General features: G+C 44.2%; 1 protein-coding gene across 2 annotated transcripts in view; it reads right to left on the bottom strand.

Moving 5' to 3' along the window:
- SLC4A4 (solute carrier family 4 member 4) overlaps nt 1-18310 on the bottom strand; it is a 490468-nt gene that overhangs the window by 51779 nt on the left and 420379 nt on the right. For both annotated transcript variants that reach the window (XM_030190631.1, XM_030190632.1), the window contains exons 19-20: nt 11716-11894; nt 3498-3570 (exon numbers count right to left, since the gene is read on the bottom strand). In XM_030190631.1, coding sequence (XP_030046491.1) covers nt 3498-3570; nt 11716-11894 — 252 coding nt within the window. The remainder of the gene's footprint in view (nt 1-3497; nt 3571-11715; nt 11895-18310) is intronic.

Consider the following 18310-nt stretch of genomic DNA (forward strand, 5'->3'; position numbering starts at 1 on the left):
ATGTATATATTTTATTTATTTTTGTTACATTTGTACCCCGCGCTTTCCCACTCATGGCAGGCTCAATGCGGCTTACATGGGGCAATGGAGGGTTAAGTGACTTGCCCAGAGTCGCAAGGAGCTGCCTGTGCCTGAAGTGGGAATTGAACTCAGTTCCTCAGTTCCCTAGGACCAAAGTCCACCACTCTAACCACTTGGCCACTCCTCCACTCCTCCATGTATTTAGTGCACTATTAATGCAAAAAAACGTTGTTAAATTTTAACTACAATTACATTTTTTAATCATGATCAAAATTCAACTCCTGACTGGTGTCCAGCACTACTTTCTCTCCCGTGCCTATCCTATTTTACCTTGCCATTACATAGCAGATAAAAGGCATCAGCATCACTTGCAAGTACCACTTGGGAATTGCTACCAGAGACCCTATGAAGAGCCAGATAAATGTTAAGATAAATGTGGGGGGGTATGCTGGACATGTATGCTGGGGGGTCAGCAACATGACAGAAGAGAAATGGGCAGAAGAGAAATGGGTGTCTGTGTCAGGGGTAACAGGTTTAATAGCAGAAGGGGAAGGATGCAGCAGGAGAGGAGAAAGGTAGGTACCTGCATGGAGGGGAGGGGGAGCAATGTGCTGTGGGAAGGAAGTGTGTGTATGCAACTTTTCATTATATTCAGCAGGTTTAAAACATTTCCATGCACTGGGAATTTACTAGAACCAAGCCATCCAGCCCAGAGGTGCAACTAATCATATGATTAAAATTTTTTATACCATGATTAATATTGATTAAAATTTTTCATCATTGCCCACCCCTAGTTGAACAGCATGGGTGAAGGACAATCAGCCATGCTGAGCATCTCTCGAAAAGGACGGTGGAGCCTGTGAAACGAATCGCGATTAGATTTTTTAATCGCTGCCCACCCCTAGTTACTATATAATTTTGTAAGTCTAAGTGCTTTAAAATTACACCCCCAAATCTTTTTTGAGATGCGGTGACCAAACATTTGCACAGTATTCGAGATGCAGTCATACCATGGAGCAATACAAAGGCATTCTATCATTCTCGTTTTTGTTTTCCATTCCTTTCCTAATAATTCCTAGCATTCTATTTGCTTTCTTAGCTACCACTACACATTAAGCAGAGGGTTTCAACATATCATCAATGATGACACCTATATCCTTTTCCTGGGCGATGACTCCTAATGTTGAATCCTGCATCAAGTAGCTTTCAATAGTTTTTTTGAAAGATATCAAAGAAGACTCCAAACATAAAAAAAGACTAGCAGTTGGTTCCAGAGCATAAGACCTACCACACTAAACACAGAATTTCACAACGAAACCGGGGGAATTTGTCGAGGAGATGGTATCACCAACTGGTACTGCTGTGCCGACCAAAAGGATTGAGAAGGCGCATACAGCATCAGAAACTGCGCCAGGAAAAGTGGGGAGTTAATCTGGAGAATTTTATATATCAACACCAATATTTTAAAGATTATACGGGACTCGACTGGTAACCAGTGCATGGCCTGCAGAAGTGGAGTAACTTGATCATATTTCCTCACCCCAAACAGCAGCTTGATCGCAGTATTCTGGACTAATTGGACTAATTCTCTCTATCTGAGGCCTCAAAACAAGGAATTACAACAGTCCAAATGGTTGGTTGGTCCACAGTTTGTGTGGCAGCCACAAATGAGTTACCAGGATGAAGCATGGCTGAACTTTTACATTAGCATTCTACTATATCCATGTTGTGATCTGACATTTGCACTTTTGGAACGGATTACTCAGATTAATTCCAACAACAGAAGGGCATAAGCATAAACACATTTTAACACCCTGAATGGTTTTATTGCTGTTATAAAAGTGGCCCATAAACTTGTAATTAGAAAAACTTCATACGAGACAACAGAAAATGCTTGAGAGATATAAGAAGTGATTTTATAACCAGCCACAAAAGTGGATGCGGCTGATGATATATGTTCAACAAGCAGCAGTTTTAGAAAAGGAAAATATATGTATATGTTCCCATCTAAAACTGTGGCTTATATGTGCTAATGACAATGGGTTCTTTCCTGCCCCCCCAAAAGCCAACAGACCACCAGGGCCCTTCAAAGTGTGTTTGTGTGTGTGGGGGGGGGGGAGCGACAGCTGTGGCAGTAGGGGAGTGGTAGCATGGTGGTAGGGGGGCTGTGGTCAGCGACCGGGGATGGGCCCAGATCATCCTCACTGCCCAGGGACCCAGATCACTGTCAGTCCACCCCTGGATTTAACCCACCTAAAGCAATCATAATCCAGCTAGGTGTATTTTTAGCTGCCAGAAGTAGGTGCCTACCGTACTTTCATAAGAAGGGCACTTTCAGTTGCAGACAACTGAGCCATTCCAACGAGTGTATTAGAAGGATGGTTTGATATTACTTACATGCATTTTGGTTTTCAGAACTGTTCTTGTGTATTAGGACATGCAATGAACACATATTCCATTGTTTAGCACCATGCACACACATATTTTTAAATGCATGGTGTTCACAGCCAGTTACACACTCTATTGCAAATTTACAGGCATATGTACTGGTGAAGTGTACTGGAGGTTTTTTTACCCACTGCTGTAAAAAGGGCTCTGGCAAACGGGAAAAACAGCCCATGCTGCTAGCACAGGGCCCTTTTTCTCCACAGTTTAGTAAAAGGACCCCTGAATGCCATGCGTGTCTCCTCATCAACCACCACAAAATACAGAGGCCAATTCCCATGGGAAATTATCCCCAAAATTCTATAAATAGCATTTAAAATTGTGTGTGCAAATTTGGGCACACATCAGATTTGCATGTGCAATTTAACTGAGTAACGAGCCAATTAGCACCGATAACTGGGTGCTAGTAATTATCAGCAATAATTAAAATTTATATGCGCATTTTTAGTTGCAGGGATCCGCATAAAAATTTGACGCGCAGCTCCAAAAAGGGGGCACGGCCATAGGAGAGGGTCAAGAGTGGATCGGGGTGTTCGTACAATTTACGCTCACTGTTATAGAATAAGGGGGATCCACATCTAATTTAGACACAAAGATTTACACCAGAGTTTACTTGGTATAAATCCTCATATCTAAAGTTAGGCACCAATGTCGGTGCTAAGCGTAATCTATAAACTGCACCTAACTTCCAACACCATTTCCAGAATAGCGCTTAGTGCATTTTTGTTTTGGTGACTTTTTGGCACCATCTATAGAAATTGGTCCTATATCTATAGGCAAGCTATCAAGGTATGCTTGGAAATTGCTTTTAATGAAGCCTGGAAGCTCTCTCTGGCACAATGCAAGCACTGTAGTGAGCATTTGCAATAAATTTGAGATCCTGCTCCGCATACCCTGGCTTAAGAGTGAGGTTCATTACCTACATAGTATATGCAAAACTAACCCATTTGGACACATTGCCCCTGAGGAATTATATCCTAAGTGACAGGAAATCTGTTCACCCATGAAGCAGGAACAGAAGATATAGTTACCTTTAAGATAGGAGCCATAAAGACTGACACGCCAGTCAGAATGAACACAATGATCCCGGTGACTCTCTGCTCCCTGAAAGCAAAAGCACATAGTTAAAGTCCTTCCTGGATGTACTTCATTACTTTCTGATGCATAAAAATCTATCAGCTCCTATATATGGTGCTTCTAGAAACAGAATAATATGACCAGTCAGAAAACAACTGATCTCCTAGAGACCTATGCGAAAGCTACTCACATCACAACTTCTCTCCTAGTGCCTTTCATAGTTTTTCAGAAAAAAAAAAGTAGCTGTAGGGTTAAGAAGGAAAATACATCTGGAAGACTCAGGCATGCTTTCTCAGGTATGCTTGCAGCAAATCTAAAAGGCAATGGTAAGGCCAGAGCAACAGAAAAGTGGAGTAAAGAAATATGTGGATATATGTACTTTTACTTAGTACCATATGGTATTGCACTAGGAAAGAGAACACATACACACTTCTATCTGGAAAAGCTGATGGCCAAGAGGAGTAGATAGCAAGGCCTACTTGCTTGGAGTAGCAGCAAAGTTGTGACATGCTTTGGGGTAGGGTTACCATATGTCCGGATTTCCCCAGACATGTCCTCTTTTTGAGGAGATGTCCGGGGCTTCCGGTGGGTTTTGCCTGCCCGCCTGTTTATCCGGATTTCTGGACAAACGGGCGGGCAGGCGAGCGGCGCCATAGGTCTCCCCTCCCCTTACTTACTATCTGCCCTGGTGGTCTAGTGACTTCTTTGGGGCAGGAAAGAGCCCCCTCTTTCCTGCCCGGAGCGCTGCCTGCCCTTGCCCTGTATCCTTCTCAGTCTTGGCTCGGTATTCAAAATGGCCGCTGAGAGTTGACGCGGCCTCACGAGACTTCAACTCTCGGCGGCCATTTTGAATCCCGAGCCGAGACCGAGAAGGATGCAGGGCAAGGCAGCGCTCCGGGCAGGAAAGAGGGGGCTCTTTCCTGCCCCAAAGAGGTCACTAGACCACCAGGGCAGTAGATAGTAAGTAAGGGGAGGGGAGGGGAATGTGTGACAAGGGGGAGGGGAGGTGACGGGAGGGGAGGTGACGGGGGCAGGGGAGGGGAATATGTGACCCGGGGGAGGGGAATATGTGACAGGGGGCGGGGTGAGGGCGAGGATCCGAAAGGGACGTGGTGTGGGCGGGGCAGGGGCAAAGCGGGGGCGTGACATGTGTCCTCTTTGGGGAAGTGGTAGCCAGGGCAACTTACACAGAGCAACAGTAATAAATACACTTTCAGCAATACGTAGAGGCTAAAGAAAGAATGGACTTGGCTGCACTTCTTAAAGGATAAGGAGCATCCATCTGCAGCAGTCAAGCTTATGTGGCTGACAGCTGGAAGAACAGGAGGGGTAACCTAGTGGTTAGAGCACTCGGGAATCCTGGTTCAAAGCCTGCTGCTGATCTTTGTGATCTTGGGAAAATCTCTTAACCCTCTATGGCCTCAGGTACAAACTTGGGAGCCCTTTTACTAAACCACGTTAATATGCATTTAACATGGGAAAAATGGCCTAATGCAGAATGTGTTCAAGCATTTTGTATTAATTTTGCCATCTGTGAATGCTAACCCCTGAAATTGGGCATGGATCCCAGATTGGTGCCCCAAATAATTAGTTATCAGGCTCCAACAATTTAATTATAGGAGGTAACAAGCCTTAATTAGCACTAATTATGATTTGAGAGCCGATCTGGCTGTTCACTATGCTGTAACAATGGGCACATAAATCGGATCACACACAACTGAAAAGAGGGTGTGGCCATGAGAGGGGCATGGGCAGGTCAGGAGCATTCACAAAAGATGTTTCAATATTATAGAACAGTGGGATTGCACGAAATTCAGCACTCAACACTATTTTACAAAGGGTGCTCATCCCAGAGCACCCTTTATAGAATAGCTTTTAGCGCCAAATTTTTGTGGCGACACTTCTAGAATCTAGCCCTAAGTGCGCAGTATTTATTTTACTTTGGAGGGCGTGAAGAATAGCTGTAGAAGTCCTATTCAGGCAGCACACTGACTTCAGCATCTCATGTGCTAATTTCACTGGCCGTGTGCTAATACTAACAATAGCACAGTAAGAAAAATAGGTCAAATTTACAGCTTTGCTAGAAGTGGACTTAGCGCACAACAAATTCCCACATTAAGACGCAGTAGGCCCTTGAATTAGCAAAGCTTAGTAAAAGGACCCCTTAGACTACAAGCCCTCTAGAGACAAGGAAATATTTTATGTACCTGAATGAACTCACCTTGAGCTACTCCTGAATAAAAGGTGTAATCTAAATCCATATCAATAAATTTTAGAAAGCAGTGGATAAGTAGAAACAGAGGTAACTGAACAGGCCACATGATAAATATTTGCCAACATCCAATATGTTGCTATATTGTGCCACATTACTATACACTGCACTGTGAACAGATTGCTGTAGTTTAAAGTGTGTTTAGAATTCTGTTCTTAGGTGTTTATGAATATTAAATCTGGGTGTTTATTTTCCAGCTAATTATAGGTTATTTGAGGGTACAAAAAAAATCTGTGTTTATTAATGTTATTGTGCCACAGGTACTATCGCTGATGGAATCAATTATGTACATTTTTGTCATTTAGGAGTCATTAGCATAGACGAGGCACAAAACAGAGTGGAGGATACAAGAAGAGCCAAGGGAAGGGTGTGACAGTATTAGGGGAAGTGATGTTTTTCCAGTGTTTATCTAATAAATGCCCAATTTTTATTTATTTATTTATTTTACATCAAGGATGCTTTATCAGTGTTCCTCAGTTATAGCTAAAATCTCAAGAGTTAAGTATGTTCAACGAACAGTAACAAAACCCACAACTCTAACAGGATAAGCCAGATTTTGGCCAATCACATTTGCGAAGTTACTTGGAGGGGGATTTTCAAAAGGACGTCCAAAGAAGAATAGGGATGTCCACATCAGGACATCTGAAACGGACATCCATCTCACATGTGTTTTCAAACAGGAAACATGTCATGATTTCCTGTTTGAAAATATGTGAGATGGATGCCTGTGTGCTGGAGACGCCCAGCATGAAATGCCATTTTGCAACGTGGAATGTCCAAATTATAAATGGGGCGGGGGAGAGGGGGAACAAGGGACATAGATATCTGTATGGCAGCATTCTTAGAAAATGTCCACACAGACATCCATGCACAAGAGAGGGTATGCCCAGTGGTGGCTGTACAACAAGGGACCCAGGTTCAAATCCCGCTTTAACTCTTTTTTTTTTTTTTTTTTAATTATTAGCTCTCCAGGAACCTACCTGAGAAATACCTACTGTAGCAGAACATATACCACTTCAATAGCCTTCAGGCTTGCAAGTGGCTTATGGATTTAGGTACAGTAGGTGTTTCTGTTCCAGGAAGGCATACAATTTAAAAAAAAAAATAAGAGTTGAACTGTGATTTGAACATGGGTCCTTTGGTTTAAAGTCCACCGTACTAACCACTAGGCTCCTCCTCAGACTTGCTTCCTGTTTTGTTAAGAATGACCATAATACCTGAAGTTGTCACAGATGCTAGTATCCCTTTCCAGTTTCACTTTCAGGAATGAGGAAGGGGGACAGCAAGGAGATGTAATGTCTTAATCCCTCCAGTGGTCAGTTGCTCAGAGCACCTTTTTATACTCTAGACATGATTGAAACAGATCTAACTAAGTACATCCGTCTTTTTAGACTTGGATATTTCTTCCTGTTCAGTTACCGCTCTTGGACATCCTGATTTTGAGCCCTCCCTAGTCCTGCCCAAAACACATCCACAACACAACCCTCGTTGGATGTCTCTTTTCTGCCTTTGCAAAATTGGGATTTGGACATTTCAAGCACATGGATGTCCATTTGGGCATTTTGAGACATGCTTTGAAAATAAGTGCCTTGGGGCCCTGTTTTACTAAGCAGCATTATAGGCAAGTTAACATTTTCAATGCGTGTTAACCATGTACGCACCTACAATATCCCTGTAGGCGCCTACATGGTTAGTGTGCGCGCTAAGTGTAGGCACGCTAAAAACACTAATGCACCTTAGTAAACAGGGCCCTTGGTATGCTAATCAAGAAGGTAAATTAGGCATGTTGGCAGTTGAATATTTTAAGCCATATGCAGTTAAGAATACAGTGCTAAAGGAAGATGCTAAGAGATCCCCAGAGAAGGAAACCATGGAAACACATAATCAAGTTTATTTGTCCCAGTGCTTGAGTCTACAAAATAAAGAAAAAAAAAGTATTCCTTACCATAGACTAATCAGAATGCATTACACCTCTACTTTAATATGACTCAGGCTTCTTATTTTTGGTTTTATCTGATGAAAACTGACACCCCCTTCCTATACAAAACATTGAAATAATATGGGTGTTTATTTGACGGACACTGGAAAACCACCACTGCCTTTACTAGTACTTTCACACCCCTTTCCTAACCTCTCTTAGATCTTTCACTCTCTTCCCCATCCCACCAGCTCTGCTGTACATCTGTTCCTAAGGTTGCACATGGGAAGTAGTGATAACAGAACAGTGGGCCAGGTTGGGCAGATTGATAGCTGTAGGGACAGGAACAGGGAAAAAAAGTTGAAGACTAGCTGGTGGAGTCAGTATTTGCTGATGGCTGCCAGGATATGAGTGTTGCTGCTGCTGGTTGGGTTTTGAATCATATTTTGTTATGGCCATGTGTTAAAATAATGTATGTATTTAATTCAAAAATGCATATACACATAAATTTTTATACCCTCAAAGAGTCACTGATTAGCTAGAACATTAAGGGGAGAATTTTATAAGTGGGCGCCCCCTTTCAGATGCATCGATGTACCGCAGGGAGCACTGTTCTATAACGGCATACGTGCACCCAGATTCCATTACAGAATACTAGCTAAGTTTATGTGCTCTCAGTTGCACCAGTCATAGAGCTGGAATAACTGAGGATGCATAAATGCAGCAGAAGCATGTGTAACTTACTATATTTTGTAAGTTGCATGCATGCCCCCTTGCATTTATGCTAGAGTGCATACACTTACACATGTGCCTTAGGGCACTCATGCACATAAGAGACACTTTTCACCACATTTATGCATGCAAGGGGTGTGTAACTGCAAGCGTGTAGTTACAGAATTGCCTTGTAAACACCTAAAAACAGAAGCCCCAGCTATAACAAATATAGATAAGGCAGAATCATGGAAGACACAGTGGTGGTACTTTCTCTCAACTTACAAAATAGAATCATTTCCTCACCATAAAACCAATTATTAATCTTCTGTCTTAACTATGAGATATTTAAACATATGCTCCACATAATCAATTTAGGGGTTGCTTTATGTATGGTATTAAGTGGGCCTTTGACTTTTCAAACTGTACTCTGAATTTCTGCTACTTTGCATAGTTGGATAAAAATTCTTTGCTATGCACTTCACTCAATGTGGGAATAGCTGTTATTGTACATATTGGGGTCCTTTTACAAAGGCGCGCTGAAAAATGGCTTGCGGTAGTGTAGGCGCGGGTTTTGGGTGCGCGCCAATACATTTTTCAGTACGCCTGTGAAAAAGGACTCTTTTTTTTGGCCAAAAATGGATGTGCAGGAAAATCAAAATTGCTGTGCGTCCATTTTGGGTCTGAGACCTTAGCGCCAGCGGTCAAGTATCCGGGCGGTAATGACCTGTGCACGTCCGTTACGCGCATCCGAAAATAAAAAAATATTTTGCAGATGCGCGTATCAGACACGCACCAAAAATGAAATTGCTGTGAGAGCCACGCAGTAGTCGCGCGGTAACTCCATTTTGGCGTGCGTTGAGTGCGCGTAGACGCTTACGCGGCTTAGTAAAAGGACCCCATAGTGCTGTCTGGAAGAACTTTCTCATGCCCTGACACATGGTTAGGATGACTCCTATGAAACGTATATAGTACCAGTCATCTGGCTATATATAAAAGGCAGTAGGCTCATTCAGATCTTGACCGTGTGTTGAGCTGCACTACATGCAGTGTATCAACGAGTCAGCCAGCATCTGGGAAACAATGGGACAGATTTAGCAGTTGATGCTAACCAGATAAGTGCCGGTGAGAGGGATATATAGTGGCACTAACCAGATGGTGCCTCTGAATGTGTCTTCTTATGACCATCTCTGGTCCATGGGCAGGGCTGGAGGTTATTGGTGGACCTCTAACTGGATAAAGTTAAAACAGCAAAAAGGTTGAATAAGGCCACTAACTGGATAGCTTTCCTGGGTTGGCACTGACGATGGATACTCAGCACCAGCTGGTGTAATTTTAACTGTGGCGGCCACTGTTTTGCCTCAACACCAACAGCCACGGTTAAATCTCAGATAGGATATTGCTGCTAGGCAGGCTGATGACAGGGATATGGAACCGGTAGCACAGGAAGTATAGAGCCCAGGCCACAACACCACAAAGATGCACACACATTCCCTTCTAGTGTGCTAGCTGGTGCAGCTGGAGGGGAGCAGCACTGGGGAGCATGTCTTTTAAACTGGCCAAACTGTTCATAAAATTCATAATAAAAGAACTGCAGAATCAATTTGTTACCAGTAAGAAACAGCAGCATAAAATATATATCTTGTCTTCAATTCAGTTGAACTTTTTTTTTTGCCAAGCAGTGGGAAACATGCCCAAGGTGCTGCATTATCACCAGTCTTTTGCTCGTTCTAGCCCCATATCTAAAAGCCAGGCAAGTGGCAGGCCTGACGACACCAAGAACAGATCTGTTCTGCACAGACTCTTCCTTAAACCCCCAAGGGCTTGCTTTACTTTGTAGCAGGAGTTGTGCAAGGCTAAGAAAATGCAAGCACACCCTTACACATAGAAATTTTTTTTTTTAACATAAAGACAAGGCAAACTTACTTTTGGAATGAAAGAGGTCAAATAGGAGAAAATAAGGGGCAAAGCTACCATTGAGTGAGCCCAGTAAAATGCCCAAGGCTGCCCAATGGTAGGTGCTGCCTGCTGCCCTCTGCTCTCCATTCTACTTGTCACCTCTCTGTTCCCTTCCTGATACCTCCATCCCCATCCTTGGGTATCCAGCATGCGGGCCGGCATTAGTCTGTGGCCCCTTCCCACCTATTCAGTCCTCCAGAGTGCTGACGGATGACCAGCAGAGGCAACGTGTAAACTCTTCTGCTTGCATCCAGCCCCACCAGTACCTTTCCTCTGACATTTCCACCTACAGGAAGTGATGCTACAGGAGATGGGACAACAGAGGAAAGGCCCTAGTGGAGCTGGGTTCAGGAAGAAGTGTTTACATTGCTGCCTCTGCCGGTTAGTCACCGGGACTCTGGAGGATCGGAAGGGGAGGTGTTGCTACAGGGTGATGCAGACCCCATGGGGAAGGGGGAAAAGCAGACCCATGGGAGGGACAGTAGGAGAGAGATGGGGAACCAAGCAGCAGAAAGAAATCCCGGATCTGCATGGGGATAGGGAGTGAAGTGGAGAAAGAGAGAGAGAGAGAAGAAGAGAAGAGATAGTGGATTCATGGGGAAATGGAGGGAAAACAGAGACCAGGACCAAAAAGGGAAGGAAGAGAGAATGAGAGATGCTGGGGGTCAGGGGTAAGGTGCAGGAGGAAAGGAAGAGAGGGGAGCAGCTGAGCTTGGGAAGAACAGGACACAGAGACATGATGCAGGCATGGAGGGAGAATAGGGACAAGGAACACAAAGGAATGATGCTGGACACAGGGGGTGGGGGGTGGAATAGGGACATATAGGGGTGATGCCAGATAGGACCAATAAGGGATATAGATGGAAGGCAGATGGTGGACATATTGAAGAAATCTCAAAAGGACAGAAGACCCTGGAAAGAGTTAAGAAAAAGCAGAAAAGAGACACAGGAACAAAAGCAATACTCAGTCAAAAAAGGTAGACAAATGAATTTTTTACTGAATGTATTAAATGGAATATGTCAGCTTTGGGAAATGTGTATCTCTGATATATTGTATTTCAGTTTCTATTTCTATTACTACGACAGGTTTTCTATATGTGTTTGCTTTTGCAAAGTTTGTGTATTGGAGCTCTGAAGGAGTTTACCCTCCGCGTCCCCCAACCCCCCCTCCCTGGGCTCATTCAGGCCTAGATAAGCCACTGAAGAGAATGCAAGAGTCAAGAGCATACAAGGTCATCATTTATGATGAGCCTCTTCTGCTGGTATATTATAATGCTGACAAGCAAATTCAATTTTCTTTAGGGTAGTTTACCTTACTCCCAAAAACTTGGGTTGCTCTCCAGGTGCTGATGTCTCAGTTTCCATCTTCAAGCTGTCAATGTGTGCAATGGAGATTACAGTAGCAGCTACATACCAGGGCAGGGCCATGAAGGAACACACAATCATCAGAATGGCCACCCAAAACAAATCCAGGTGATACCCAGCACCTTTCTAAAGCAAGAGCCAGGAAAGAAAGAAACCAAACGTCAGTCCTATATATCATGGCAACCAGTAAAGTTCTGTTTCTTTGCCAAATATCTATACAAAGTAGTTTTATGACACATGAGAAACCTTTTACGCTGACTTTCATTTCTTCAAAGTATCCTGTAGACAATATTGAAGCCATTTAAACAGCCAGGAGAGGCTCCTGGCCATTTAAACAACTTGCCCAGAGCTATACGGGAATATTCAGTGACATGTAGTCAGTTAGAGCTGCTGAACATCCCCCGATAACCGGCCATCCCCTAACCAGCTAGGAGGGAGAAAGAACTTGGCTGGGTTAGCGGAGATTTTTCAGCAAAATGGCTGTCCTAACTTTATGCGATGAAGTTAACTAGGCGCCGGTCTGAATATTGGCCACTGAACGGTTAACTTCTGTGTGACTGCTGAGACCAGGATATTCAGTGCCAAGAGCCATGCATGCCAGCACTGAATATCCAGGATCAGTTCAGCCGTCGCTTACCGCCACGGGCTGAACATTGGGCAGAATGTTCTTGATTTTTAATTTGTACTCTTTTTTTTTTTATTAATACTGATTCTTTTGGTTAATATTATACAATTATATATAAATGACAGCACAAAAAATAATCCTTTGATTTTATTCTTTATGAATTCTAGTAATACTTTCTAACAAACTGTGTTCTTTCATTATCACATTGTATGGAATACAAAGAGCTTATTTACTTGGTTTGTTTGCCTCTCTCTTTGTCCATCTGTGATACTGATGTCATAGGTGGTGACTAATGGTAGAAGTAGGAAAGTAAAGTTGCTTACCTGTAAAAGAAGTTCTCTATGCACAGCAGGATAAATCAGCCACATCTCCTCTTTACAGCTGAAGCAGTTTTCAGCGGTACAATAGACTGAAGGACACTAGTGGGAGAGCTCATGCATACCTAGAGAGCTTTCTAGGCTCTGGAAAAGCAGATCTGAACTGGGTGCCCTCAGCTGATGTCAGGAATGTGTGCCTGATTGTATCCTGCATGTGCATGGAGCAGGGGCGTAGCCAGACTGCGGCAGGAGGGGGTCCAGAGCCCGAGGTGAGGGGCACATTTTAGCTCCCCCTCAGCACCACTGCCCCCCCCCCCGCCAATTTTTACCTCCCCCCCCCCCCCCCGCCCGGTGCCATCGCCCCTCCCCTGTCCCTTTCAACCCCCCCCCCCCCCCCTCCTGCTGCTTCCAACTCTCTCCCGCCACCACCAGGTCCCCAACCCCCGCCAGCCGAAGTCCGCTTCAGCGCTGGTCTCTGAGTCCGGAGCGTTCGCTGATCTGGATTCTTTCTGTGAGTCCTGACGTCCTGCAAGTAGGAACATGCAGGACGTCAGGACTCACAGAAACAGAATCCAGATCAGCGAACGCTCCGGACTCGGAGACCAGCGCTGAAGCGGACTTCGGCTGGCAAGGGTTGGGGACCCCCGCCAGCAAAGGTACCTGGCGGCAGGGGAGGGTTGGTGGAGGTGGGGTGAAAGCAGGGGGGCCAGAGCTAAATCTGAGGGGGACCATGCCCTCGTGGCCCCACCTAGCTATGCCCCTGGCATGGAGAAAGCTAATCATGTAAGCATACCCACAACTGGAGCAGCATATAGGTCAGTGTGTTCCCTAGCACCCCCCCTTCCAAAGATATAAAGCAAAAATAGCAATGTTAGTGGGACATTCCCTACATCCTGCCAGTTGAAGATAAGGAAGATCAGGGGAGCTAAAGCAACTCAGGGGTGTGGTTATCAACATGGGCTACCGTTAAGATGTGTTATTTTACTATTAACCCCAGTTATTAGTAACTACAGTGGTGGAAATAAGTATTTGATCCCTTGCTGATTTTGTAAGTTTGCCCACTGACAAAGACATGAGCAGCCCATAATTGAAGGGTAGGTTATTGGTAACAGTGAGAGATAGCACATCACAAATTAAATCCGGAAAATCACATTGTGGAAAGTATATGAATTTATTTGCATTCTGCAGAGGGAAATAAGTATTTAATCCCTCTGGCAAACAAGACCTAATACTTGGTGGCAAAACCCTTGTTGGCAAGCACAGCGGTCAGATGTCTTCTGTAGTTGATGATGAGGTTTGCACACATGTCAGGAGGAATTTTGGTCCACTCCTCTTTGCAGATCATCTCTAAATCATTAAGAGTTCTGGGCTGTCGCTTGGCAACTCGCAGCTTCAGCTCCCTCCATAAGTTTTCAATGGGATTAAGGTCTGGTGACTGGCTAGGCCACTCCATGACCCTAATGTGCTTCTTCCTGAGTCACTCCTTTGTTGCCTTGGCTGTATGTTTTGGGTCATTGTCGTGCTGGAAGACCCAGCCACGACCCATTTTTAAGGCCCTGGCGGAGGGAAGGAGGTTGTCACTCAGAATGTACGGTACATGGCCCCATCCATTCTCCCATTGATGCGGTGAAGTAGTCCTGTGCCCTTAGCAGAGAAACACCCCCAAAACATAACATTTCCACCTCCATGCTTGACAGTGGGGACGGTGTTCTTTGGGTCATAGGCAGCATTTCTCTTCCTCCAAACACGGCGAGTTGAGTTCATGCCAAAGAGCTCAATTTTTGTCTCATCTGACCACAGCACCTTCTCCCAATCACTCTCGGCATCATCCAGGTGTTCACTGGCAAACTTCAGACGGGCCGTCACATGTGCCTTCCGGAGCAGGGGGACCTTGCGGGCACTGCAGGATTGCAATCCGTTATGTCGTAATGTGTTACCAATGGTTTTCGTGGTGACAGTGGTCCCAGCTGCCTTGAGATCATTGACAAGTTCCCCCCTTGTAGTTGTAGGCTGATTTCTAACCTTCCTCATGATCAAGGATACCCCACGAGGTGAGATTTTGCGTGGAGCCCCAGATCTTTGTCGATTGACAGTCATTTTGTACTTCTTCCATTTTCTTACTATGGCACCAACAGTTGTCTCCTTCTCGCCCAGCGTCATACTGATGGTTTTGTAGCCCATTCCAGCCTTGTGCAGGTGTATGATCTTGTCCCTGACATCCTTAGACAGCTCCTTGCTCTTGGCCATTTTGTAGAGGTTAGAGTCTGACTGATTCACTGAGTCTGTGGACAGGTGTCTTTCATACAGGTGACCATTGCCGACAGCTGTCTGTCATGCAGGTAACGAGTTGATTTGGAGCATCTACCTGGTCTGTAGGGGCCAGATCTCTTACTGGTTGGTGGGGGATCAAATACTTATTTCCCTCTGCAGAATGCAAATAAATTCATATACTTTCCACAATGTGATTTTCCGGATTTAATTTGTGATGTGCTATCTCTCACTGTTATCAATAACCTACCCTTCAATTATGGGCTGCTCATGTCTTTGTCAGTGGGCAAACTTACAAAATCAGCAAGGGATCAAATACTTATTTCCACCACTGTAGGTGTCACTGCATAAAATGGGACCTGTGCTAAAACAGTACGTGCTAGTGGTAAAATAACACCTCTTTAACGGTAGCCCACTTTGATAACTACGTCCCATAAGAGTTAGGTCTCCTTGGTCTTCGATATCAAACATAGCGAGGAACAAGGGCCCCTGGACATGACACCTAACATAGACGCCCCTTAAAACAACTAAACATTAAGACATTTTGGTGAAAAAGGAATCAAAATATGTTTCAACTTTTATTTAAGCTATAAGTGTGATGCAAGCAGGGAGAAGTACAGAAACTGGCATTAGCCCAGATCTTGAATCTGCCCTTAAAAGTAAACACAACAATGTCAAAAGTCAGAAATATATCCCAAATGTGCCAGTAAGGATACACATAGGGTGAAAGAGAGCAAATGGCTAAAAAGCATTGCAATAACTCCACTTTATTTCACAAGATGGACATTTGCCCTAAGATACTCATTTAACTTTATGTGATGAGCCCTCTGCAGAAAATTGTTCTTGTAATCAATAATTTAAGATCTCACAGTAGACCGCTGATTGCTTTTGGCACTTATTAAACTGTTATAGATGTAAACATCAATGAAGCAAATCCTAACAGTTAACAAGACACCTTAGAAGTTAGCATGTGGTAATTCCCACATTAACCACCTAATGTGAAAGAGAGCAGGGACTTAAAGGTAACACAGAGGTAATTACTGTACATGAATTGTTGAAAGAGCAGATAAAACAGAGCAGGAAACGCTAACTCAATGAATGTAGATACCTGTATCCAGTCAAGTAGCCAGACCTTGCATTTTGGAATGTCTGAGACCATAGTGGGGTGGCACAAATCTTTAACCTGCTCTCCACTCCTGTCCTGCTTTCTGTACCTCCCCCCCCCCCCCCAAATCTGCAATACCTGAGCTGGCAGCGGTCCCCAAGCCCTACCAGCATGAGGACCTCCAACAGCGGCCTGGCAGTCAGAAGCAATTTTCATGGGCTACCGCCACACCAACCCCCCCAATCCCCCCACCTGGTTGGTCTTTGTGTATGAGTGGGGAGGGGGTGAGGCGACACAACAGTAGCCCATAGAAAGAGCTGCCGACTTTCAGGCCACCAGTGGAGGACCTCTTCCACTGGTGGGGTTGCAGACAGTGCCACAATTTTGGGGGGCCTGGACCCAAAGTGGAAAGAGTCCAGGTTCCCCTGTGGCTATGCCACTAACTGTATTGTGTTATTGGACATGTAGTTAATCCCCATTAAAATAAATCTCAGTATAGGCTGAATGGGAACACACTGGGAATGTCCCCAGCTTCATGTTAATGTTGGCAATTTCCATGAGATAATTGCAAAACCGTACTGCAAATTAGTAAATAGGGCCCTGTATATCTTATTTTTCAGGAACAAAGCACCCATATAGAAACCAGGTACAACTGTCTACAGGTAATTTGTACCCTCCACAAGTTTCAAAGCGAAAGCATGTGTGGACTTTCTTTTTTGGAATATCTGGAAGGGCTATGAGTAAAAAGAAATGTCTGAACGTCATCCAGATGTAAATAGCTCAGAATTCGCCCATAATTAAATACAGTGCACTCCATTTAAGTGCACGTCGGATAAGAGCATGCTCTGTTTAACTGCATGCCATACTTCGGTCCTGTTTTTGGTGCCATCAATTTCTATGGGGACAAACTTTGGTTCAGTGCACCACTGATAAGTGCAAGATTCGCTTATATGCAAGGTTTAAGACCGCTCCTCTGCAGAAAAGACTCCGCATAAGCACACACGCAGAATATGGAAGCCGATTGGCACGCGACAAAGGAGCGGTAAATTTGAAATCTCGTTGGTTAACTGCCACAGGCAGAATAAGCGAAAGAATGTTGTTAGAGTGTACACTGGAGTCGTCGTCGCCACACAACTGTAAGACTTTAACACTGGCTGAACGAATAGAAGTTCTTAAAAAATTTGAAAACAAAGTCAAGCATCTATTGCTAAAGAATATGGTATCAATCCCAGTCAAATTTCACGTATCTTGAAGCAGAAAGACCAGCTTCTGGAAGACTGGCAAAACAATACAAATCCACAACGTAAATGGGCAGGAAAAGCTGAGGATGTAGAAGATGCTCTTCTTCGGTGGTTTCTCATATAAGGAGCAGACAGTTTCCTGTCAGTGGTCCACTGCTTATGCAGAAAGCTAATCAGCTAGCTGAAAGTCCTGGACTAACTGAATTCAAAGCCACTGTTGGATAGTTGAAAAGATGGAAGGAGAGGAACAACATAAAATTCAAGAAACAGCATGGTGAGAAACAAGACGCTGATGACTTTGGTGCTGAAAATTGGGTTGTTTCAGTTCTTCCTACCATCTCTAACGAGTTTGTACCTCGTGACATTTTCAATGCTGACAAAAACGGTCTCTACTGGTGAGCGATTCCTGATGGAACACTTCCATTCAAACAAGCCGAAACTACAGGAAGTAAAACGTTGAAGGACCGACTGAAGATCCTCCTTTGCTGCAATATGGATGGGAGTGAGAAGTTGGAACCACTCGTCATTGGAAAGAGCAAACAGCCCCGTTGCTTCATGAATGTTAAGCGACTTCCTGTGTCATATGAGGCTAATGCAAATTCATGGATGACTGGGGAAATTTGGAAGCAGTGGCTAAAGAAGTTAGACACTAGAATGCGGGCACAAAAGCATCAGATTTTGTTGCTTTGTGATAATTGTGCTGCACACAGGGATGATGTCAGGCTGTCTAACATCAAGGTGGTCTTCCTGCCACCAAACACTACCTCTCTGATCCAACCTATGGATCAGGGCATAATAGCCAATTTCAAACAACATTATCGGGCTCTTGTGCTACGTCGTCTGATGAGCATTATGGATGACCAGACTGGCAAGGATAAACGTGCTGTTGAACTGGCTCATAATCTATCACTGTTGGATTCCCTACATATGCAGAAAGAAGCCTGGAATCATTTTACACAGGCAACCATTGTGAACTGCTACAAGTG

The sequence above is a fragment of the Microcaecilia unicolor genome, chromosome 2 (assembly GCF_901765095.1).
Source record: "Microcaecilia unicolor chromosome 2, aMicUni1.1, whole genome shotgun sequence".
NCBI lineage: Eukaryota > Metazoa > Chordata > Amphibia > Gymnophiona > Siphonopidae > Microcaecilia > Microcaecilia unicolor.